General features: G+C 50.6%; 1 protein-coding gene across 1 annotated transcript; it reads right to left on the reverse strand.

The window, feature by feature from the left end:
• Positions 1 to 512: 512 nt before the first annotated feature.
• Positions 513 to 9,318, reverse strand: LOC148887085 (uncharacterized). The gene is made up of 4 exons (XM_089016204.1): positions 9,315 to 9,318; positions 2,643 to 2,775; positions 1,059 to 1,775; positions 513 to 516 (listed from the first exon to the last, which is right to left on the reverse strand). The coding sequence occupies exons 1-4, from the start codon at positions 9,316 to 9,318 to the stop codon at positions 513 to 515; spliced, it is 858 nt and encodes a 285-aa protein (XP_088872330.1).
• Positions 9,319 to 9,443: the final 125 nt, after the last annotated feature.

Here is a 9,443-nt window from a genome sequence, read left to right on the forward strand (position 1 = left end):
TTGGCGCTTGCCAGCCCTGTGGACCACAGAGAAGTTAAAGGCCTGCAGACTCAAGAACCACCTTGTTACTCTGCTGTTGGTCTCCTTGTTCCTGGCCATCCATTGGAGAGGAGCATGGTCAGAGACCACTGTGAAACATCTTCCCAGGAGATAGAAGCGCAATGACTGCAGCGCCTTCTCCACTGTGGAATAATTATTTTCCCTGGGCAACAGCTTCCTGCTAAGGTACAGGATGGGATGTTCCTCTCCTCCATGTACTTGCGAGAGTACAGCCCCCAGACCGACTTCTGATGCATCCGCTTGCACCATGAAGTCCTTGCTGAAGTCTGGTGCCACCAGGATCGGGCTGGAACATAGCGCCTGTTTTAGATTGGCGAAGGCCATTTCGGCCTCTGGGCTCCATTTCACCAATCGGGAGTGTTTTTTGGTCGTGAATTCTGTCATGGGGGCTGCTATAGTAGCAAAGTCAGCGATAAAGCGTCTATAGTAGCCAGCCATGCCTAAGAACGACCTCACCTGCTTCTTGGTAAGAGGTTGGGGCTAATCTTGTATAGCCCGTAGTTTTGCTTCTTGAGGCTTCACCAGCCCCCGTCCTATAGTGTAGCCCAGGTAGTTGGTCTCGCCAAATGCCAACCTGCACTTCTTCGGGTTCGCTGTGAGACCTGCTTTTCTGAGGGAGTCAATCACAGCTTGCACTCGGGGTAAGTGACTCTCCCAGTCGGGACTCTGTATGACGACATCATCCAAGTATGCTGCTGCATACCTCTTATGGGGGGGTGAGAATCCGGTCCATTAGGCGCTGAAACGTGGCGGGTGCTCCATGGAGACCAAACGGGAGCCTGGTGTATCGGTAGAGCCCCTCAGGTGTGGCGAAGGCTGTCTTCTCCTTTGATGCCGGGGTCAGGGGCACGTGCCAATAACCCTTTGTGAGGTCGAGAGTGGTGATGAAACGTGCCTGACCCAGGGAGTCAATAAGATCATCAACACGAGGCATCGGGTACGCATCAAATTCAGACACCTCATTCAACTTCCGATAGTCTATGCAGAATCGTATTGACCCGTCTGGCTTGGGAACCAACACGATCGGACTTGCCCAGGCACTTTGGGACTCCTCAATTACTCCAAGTTCCAGCATCTTCCGTATCTCCTCCTGAATAGCTGCCTTACGGGCCTCCGGCACCCGGTATGGACGTTGGTGGACTGTTTTTCCCGGTGTGGTGCGTATCTCGTGTTGCACCACGTCCGTGTGTCCAGGTATGGAGGAGAAGACGTCTTGATTACGCTCAACTAATTTGAGGGTCATCTGGCGTTGGTGTGGGGACAAATTTGGACCCGTCTGGACGTCTTCTCTGGCCGGTTCCTTCGCCTCGCTGGGGGGTAGGCAACTAAACATCGCCTCTCTGGCATGCCATTTCTTTAGGAGGTTAACGTGATAAATCTGCTCAGGTTTCCTCTTACCAGGTTGCCTCACCTTGTAGTTTACCTCCCCCACGCGTTCGATGACCTCAAAGCGCCCCTGCCAGGATGCCAGGAACTTGCACTCCACGGTTGGTACCAAGACCAGCACTCGATCCCCTGGCTTGAACTCTCGAGGCTGGGCAGGTCTATTGTAGGAGGCTTGCTGCTGTTGTTGGGCCGCTTCCATATGTTCTCGCACTATGGGATAAATGGCCTTCATCCTTTCCCGCATGTCCCCCACATGCTCGATGAGGGTACGTTGTCGGCACGGCTGCTCTTCCCAAGCCTCTTTGGCGATATCCAGCAGTCCCCGGGGCCTGTAAGAGTACAACAACTCAAAGGGTGAGAAACCGGTAGAAGACTGTGGTACCTCCCTCACGGCAAACAGCAAGTATGGGAGCAGTTGATCCCAGTTTCGGCCATCTTCTTTGATAACTTTCCTCATCATGGCCTTGAGTGTTTTGTTGAATCGCTCTACCAATCCATCTGTCTGTGGGTGGTAGATGGAGGTTCTCAGCTGCTTGACCTTGAGCAGGGCACACAGGTCCATCATGACCTTGGACATAAAGGGGGTTCCCTGGTCGGTCAGTATCTCCTTTGGGATCCCTACCCGGCTGGCGAGAGCAAACAGTTCCTTTGCGATCTGCTTTGTGGTAGCCTTTCTGAGGGGGACAGCTTCTGGGAACCGGGTGGCATAATCCATCATTACTAAAATATACTGGTGTCCCCTAGCACTTTTTGGTAGGGGTCCGACTATGTCCAGCCCAAGCCTCTGAAAAGGGGTCTCAATGATGGGTAAGGGAATTAGCGGGTTTCTGTATGTGGGCTTGGGCGCCACCTGTTGGCACTCGGGGCAAGAACGACAATAGTTCTCCACATCCTTGTGCACCCCTGGCCAGAAGAACCGTTGCAAGATTCTCTCTTTTGTCTTTTCCACCCCTAGGTGTCCCCCTAGCAGGTGTGTGTGTGCCAAGTCCAGTACTGTAGCTCGGTGTGGTTGTGGTACAAGAAGTAGTTCGCGTACTTCATCATTTTGCTTCGTAACCTGGTATAATAGCCCCCGATCAACCGCAAAATGGGGATATGTGGGGCTTGTCCTTTCCCCCAGTACTACACCCTCTAAAACCTGCACATTCTTCATGGCGTTGGCAAGGGTAGGATCCTGTAATTGGGCTGTACCATACCGGCCTGTTAGAGGAAGCAGCTTCTGGGTCCCTGGGTTCTCATCACCACTGGAAGCCGGGAGATTTTCTGGCGCTGGAGTTTCCTCCGCGGTCTCTGGGCCAGACTCCGTCTCCGGTTGTGCATTTGCTGTCCCTAGGAGGGCACAGGCTGGGGAGAGTGAATTAGAGGGGTAGGCTTGAGTATTCACTGCATGCGTCTTACCTCTCCCCTTCCGAGGTAGTCGCGCCAGTCTTTCCTGTGTTTCTCTCCACAGGGGGTGAAAGGCCGGGCAGTCGTGTCCAATCAGGAGGGGGACAGGGATAGAGTCAACCACACCAGCTACCGTGCGGATGATTCCCTTGGTTGTGGTCATGGTGAGTTCCGTAGTGTGGTACTCTCTGGTGTCTCCGTGGACGCAGGAGACTGGAAGGGTTTTCTCCAGAGATAACCTGGTTGGATCGACCAGCGTTTTGCGCACCAAGGTGACCAGGTTTCCGGAGTTCAGCAGGGCTTCAACATCCTGTTGATTCACCGTCACTGGACAGGTGGGGGGTCTTGTTAGTGAGCTTTCACTACCCCCCAGGAGGGAGGCATAGTGAGCAGGGTGGGCACTAGAAGAGTCAGCGGTCGGCATGGACTCTTCCGCTGGTTTTCCACACTGTCATGAGATGTGTCCCGTCTCTCCGCATCTGTGGCATGGTCTGGTTTCGGTGCCACTGGGCATCCGCCACTGCCTGGGTGGACTTCTGACCCTACCTGGAGCAATCTTGGCGGGCTTGGGCAACTTTGGGCGGGCCATTTCAGTCCGGAATGGGGATGTGTTGCCGGTTTCCCTCTTGGTCGTTCGCAGCATCTCCGCTGTGGCCTGGTACTGCTCCACCGCTGCCACTGTTTGACCCGCAGTAGTCAGCGACTGCTGACTGATTATCCTTTTTGCCTCATAGGGCAGGGCTCGTAAGTAGCGATCCACGACAATGGCCTCGACCACCTCAGCTGCCGTGCTCCTTTCCGGATCCAGCCACTTCCGAGCGATGCGGGCCAATTCGTGCATCTGTGCCCGTGGAGGTTGGTCTGGCTGGAAAGTCCAGGTGTGGAAGCGCTGTGCCATCCCGAACTTGGTGAGCCCATGTCTGCTGAGAATTTCAGCTTTTAAATAGTCGTAGTCTTCTGCTCTGTCTGCGGTCAAGTCCAGGACAGCATTCAGCGATTCCCCTGTCAGGAAGGGTGCAAGCAATCCCACCCACTGCTGCTTGGGCCACTTTTCTCGAGTGGCGGTTGCTTCAAACGTATGCAAGTACGCCTCAACATCATCCGTCGCCCCCATCTTGGCTAAAAAATCCCCCGCCTTCACCCGGGGAATATTCTTGGCGGCCATTTGTTTCTGCAAGAGCAATTCATCTGCCTTCAGTTCATTGGCTCTCTTTTGCTCCTCCAGGAGAGCCAAATTGGCCCGATATTGGGCTTCCTGACTTGCAAGCAGGGTTTTCAAAATGTCTTCCATTGTTGTAATTGAGGATTTTTCAATTTAGAAAAAAACATAACACAACCCATCAATGTCCATGCACTTACTAACGCTTGTCCAATGCCCGTATCCTCCACCATATGTGATATCATGAGAGGCTAGCTCTCAGCGGGACGGGACAAGAAGTGCAATGGACGACAGGTTTGGATACAAACAAAAGGTTTTAATCAAGGGTTCCAGGGGGAATTCACAAGCAACAAAGGTTCGAATAGTGTCTCTTCCAATACTTGTCAAAATAAAGTCTCTTCTGATACTTAAATCCAAATAAAGTCTCATCTGCTACTTAAATCCAAATAAAGTCTCTTCTGAGGTAAAACTGAAGACGGAGTTCTTTACAAGAGTCTCTAGGCCTCACCCCTCTTGACGTCCTCGTCATGTAGCCTAGCCACCTTAGCTAGGTTCAAATCCAGTGTCCAGTCGTGTGGTCCCAACTGGCAATGTTCCACGCAGCAATCAACTTCTCCACAGAGCACAGCAATCGAGCTTGTCTTTCCCCAAGCTACACACTCAGAGGCTCTCTGCCTTAAGAGCCCTGCTTTCCAATCAAGCCCTGATCAGCTGCAGGTGTGTGGGTTTAATTGCTGCCTTCCACCAGGTGGGGCCAAGACTCTCTCTGGGTGGAGCCATCTTAGGGGGATGTATTTGCCCTCCAGGACACAGCCTCTCGTGACATCACACAATATATATATGGAGAGGGAGAGAGAGAGAGAGAGAGAGAGAGAGAGAGAGAGAGAGAGAGAGAGAGAGAGAGAGAGAGAGAGAGAGAGAGAGAGAGAGAGAGAGAGAGAGAAGAGAAGAGAATCATGAACCACTGGACATGATGTTGGAGCTGTGCCTCAGGGATGGGAGGTTGTGAATTTGGGACACATCGTCAGTAGTGTACCAAAGAATCATTGGGTGTTTCGGCCTTTTAATCACCAAACACCCTCATCGATGGTGGCCAGCGACAGGTTGATCACGCCTGCGCTTGTGTCCCATGCCCAATCAGATGTTCAGAAGCTGGTGGGGCGGGGGTCTTAGGTTGCTGACCTATGAGCCCAACAAGGGTCCTTGCTCTTCATCCAGATCCAGTGGCTGCTTCTTTCTGCCGCTTCAGAGAGTGACCTAACTGTGTGCCGCAGAGCCTGTCCATGGATACCCAGGTCTTTTAGCAGCCTGATGGTGGAGGAAGCCACAAACCCTCTGCATCCAACTTCAATTGGATATACCTTGGTTTTCCATCCCCGCTGTTGCGCATCCACTGCGAGTTCTGTGTAGCGCAGCTTCATCCCCGCTGTTGCGCATCCACTGCGGGTTCTGTGTAGCGCAGCTTCATCCCCGCTGTTGCGCATCCACTGCAAGTTCCATGTCGCGCAGCTTCATCCCCGCTGTTGCGCATCCACTGCAAGTTCCATGTAGCGCAGCTTCTTGCGCTCATAGGCCTCTTCAACAGAGTTTTCCCACGGGACTGTGAGTTCTGCGATGTAGACAGCCTTGAGTGAAGGGGACCATAGCACCAAGTCTGGTCTGAGGGTGGTGGCTGCAATCTCCGCTGGGAAAACCAATTGCTGGCCAATGTCAACCCGCATCTCCCAATCGCGGGCCCCGGATAGCTGTCCAACTTCTGGTTTGGCAGTAGGATGGTTGGGCTTTTTCTGTCCCTCTCGGATGAAAGTCAATGGTGCTGTGTTGGACGTGGTGGCTCTCATTGGCAAGGAGTTAATGGTATTCCTCTTGCTCTCAAGGACAACTGCCAAACTCTTCAGGACCTGGTTGTGCCTCCAGGTGTAGCGGCCTTGTGTGAGGCTGGTCTTACAACCGGTCAGGATGCGTTTGAGAGTTCCTGGAGTTCGACAGAGGTCACAGGTTGGATCTTCACCATACCATTGGTGGAGGTTTTTTGGAGATGGGAGCACGTCATTGATAGCTCTGATGATGAAGCTGATGTTGCTTGCCTCAATTTCCCAGAGATCCTTCCAGCTGAGCCTTCTCTTCTCCAGGCCTTCCCACCTCATCCATTGTCCCTGCTTGGCAAGAGAGACAGCCTGTGCAATTCTTTCAGCTTCCTCTTGGCGGCACACCTCTGCTATCACCATTTTCCTTCTTTCCGATGTTGAAGCCTTACGCCAAGAAGGTTTGTTTGTAAGGCCAAACCCCACTCTTCCTAGCTGAACGTGTCCCACAATGTCGCTGTGCCTTAGGGCTGCTGTAGCCTGCTGCACTGCAATGGATGGCGTCCATTTCCGTCCCGTTGATAGGGGGGGGTGCAGCTTGACTGATCTTCCGGTCTCTGGAGTCTGTGAGGGTCATCTGAAGTCTCACTTTAGCGCACTTGTACTCTTCTGTGAGGCTTGTGATTGGAAGCTCAAGGACCCCTTTGCCATAAAGGCTGATGTTGGATAGACAGCGTGGAACACCAAGCCAGCGTTTCACACATCTAGTGATGGTTCGCTCCATCTTCTCCACAGTTGAGAGTGGGACCTCATAGACTGTGAGTGGCCACATTACCCAAGGGAGAAGTCCAAACTGCAGACACCAGAGCTTGCGCTTTCCTGGCAGCTGAGTCTTGTTGATGTTTTCCAGACTATTGGTGATGTCCTGCTTTAGTTGCTGCACTTGATCTTTGTCTCTGAGGCTTGCATTGTACCACCTGCCCAGGCTTTTGACCGGTTCCTCAGACACCGTTGGTATTGGGTCATCACCAATGCAGAACTTCAAATTTTTTAGCTGTCCCTTGACGATTGAGATGCTGCGTGACTTGCTCGGCTTGATTTTTCATCCGGGCCCATTTACTGTTTTCCTGCAGTTTTCCAAGTAGCCGCCTGGTGCAAGCTGCTGTAGTGGTCATGTCATCCATGTATGCCCGGATAGGTGGGAGGTGGATCCCATTCCTTGTTCGCTCACCTCCCACCACCCACCTTGAGGCCCTGATGATGACCTCCATGGCCATTGTGAAGGCCAGGGGTGAAATCGTACAACCTGCCATGATGTCGACTTCTACACGCTGCCATGATGTTGTGAAGTCAGGTGTTGTGAAGCAGAGTTGCAGGTCTTCGAAGTAGGCTTTTACCAAGGCAGTAATGGGTAATGAAGATGGAAGAAGTTGAAGGATTCCCAGAGAAGGTTATGGGGAACTGAGCCAAAGGCATTGGCCAGGTCGAGGAAGATAACATGAAGATCTCTCTTGTCTTTCTTTGCCGCTTGGATTTGGTGCCAGATAATACCAGTGTGCTCCAAGCAACCAGAGAACCCAGGGATGCCAGCCTTCTGTACAGATGTATCGACGTACTTGTTCTTCTCCAGGTAGGTGGAAAGTCTCTGTGTTAAATTAACATTAAAGAAGATTTTCCCCTCAACGTTGAGAAGGCTAATTGGACGGAATTGACTGATGTCTGCCGCATCCTTCTCCTTGGGAATTAGTACGCCTCCGGCTCTCCGCCATGCCTTTGGTATTATCCCTTCTGCCACACAAGCCTCATGAGTCTCCAAAGATAACTCAGAACATCTGGTGCGTTCTTGTAGAGCTTATATGGAACTCCATTTGGCCCCGGGGCTGATGCTGATCTTGCACGCCGTATTGTATTGTCCACTTCCTTCCATTTTGCAGGGCCAGTCTCGAGGTTGAATTCTGGTGGTTCAATAGGGGGGATGTCATGTGGGATAGCTAGTTTTTCCTGCCTTTTTCAGAATCAGAATCAGAATCAGAATACCTTTATTCGTCCCGCAATGGGGAAATTTGCATTTTTTGTGTCCTGATGGACCTTTTCCAGATGCTTTTCAAGTTTCTGCTTGGAGGTTTTCAGGATTCCGCTTTTGTCCTTCGCGAAGAGGTCTTTGACAAACTTGAAGGGGTTTTTATAGAACCGTGTTCTTGTGTGTTCCTTGTTTTTGCGATGTTTTCTCAAGTTTTCTGCCCTTCGTAAGGTTGCCAACCGGCATTTGATGTCCCCTTGGAGAAGCATGAGACCTTCTTTCTCTGCATCAGAGGCCTTCTTCTACTGTTTTCGCAGGTCCCTTCTTTCTCTGACCAGTCTGTCTAGCTCTTGCTGCCTCCTGGATTTGGTTGGTGGTGGTCTTGCATTGGCGGTTTTCCGGATGTACACTCCAAAGCGCTCCTCCCCGTAGTGATAGATGATGTCACCAATATTTTCCAGCTTTTTCTCTGCTGTGCCCACTTGTTGCTCCAAGATTTTGGTCAGATCGTTATTGACGGTTTCCCACTCTCTTTTTTGAATATGATTCAAATATTTCTGAAGAGGAGAGCATATATGTTTGCCATCGATTAAAGAAGTCCTTCCGTGTCATTTGAGGCATCTGGACTGCAATGTAACGTCCCACAAGAGGCAGAAAAATGGGGACGGGGGTCCTTTTCTGACGTCACGAACGGACTCGTCACCAACTCAAAAACAAGACTTCCTGAATGTTCAGTGCGAGTCTTAAAACCTAAAATATAGCTATATGCGGTGGAATCTTATTAAAATACGCCCAGTAGAAGTCATTTGAAGCCATTTTACAAATTATGGACACAACTTGTCCGGGGACGTTGGTTGTCCTTTAAAGGACAACCGACACCATTTTTTGTTTCCTAACTGACATTAGAAAAACGTTTAATAGCATCTAAAATACCCAAAACACACCGGATATTTTTAGTCAAACGCAAAACACCAATAAAAATGACTTAAAGTTGCCCAAAACTGCCAATAATTAGCTAAAAACTGGAGAGATTCAGAAAGTCCCGCCCCCTTGTTCGTTACATCACTTTGGGTCACAAACTGCCTTGCTCAAGAATCAAAACAATGGCTTCAGAGTTTAGATTCGAAAAAAGTTATTTGCGATCGATTAAACGTATCAATTCGAGCCGTAAGCGATGAAAGTGGTGAAGGACACGACATATGAAGTACATATATATGAAGCTCAGTGAATAAGCAATAATGCATCAATTGGGTGATATGTGGCATATAAGGACATGAATAACATAAGTTACAAGATGTCAACATCAATGCAGATTGTTTACTGGTTGTGCATGCAAAACATTCTTTAAACTTTCAAGATGAAGTTACGAACGTATGAATGACAGCGGTTAGCCATCGCTAACTCCGGTTAGCTCCTCATTCCAGCAGGTGAATGTTTGTCCGATAGGTTTGATCCACTATTATGACGATTGCTTTCACCAATGAAAGCAACTTTCTACCCATTGTCAGGCTGATAGGTTGACAGCGGTTATTGAAGCGGGGATTCGTGCACTCCGGGGAGCTCCTTGGCTGGCGCTATACTGCTCTGCTCAGTTTGATATGCTACATCGTTTGTCCGGTGGGAATTT

Source organism: Hippocampus bargibanti, linkage group LG15 (assembly GCF_051943395.1).
Source record: "Hippocampus bargibanti isolate YZ-2025 linkage group LG15, ASM5194339v1, whole genome shotgun sequence".
Classification (NCBI taxonomy): domain Eukaryota; kingdom Metazoa; phylum Chordata; class Actinopteri; order Syngnathiformes; family Syngnathidae; genus Hippocampus; species Hippocampus bargibanti.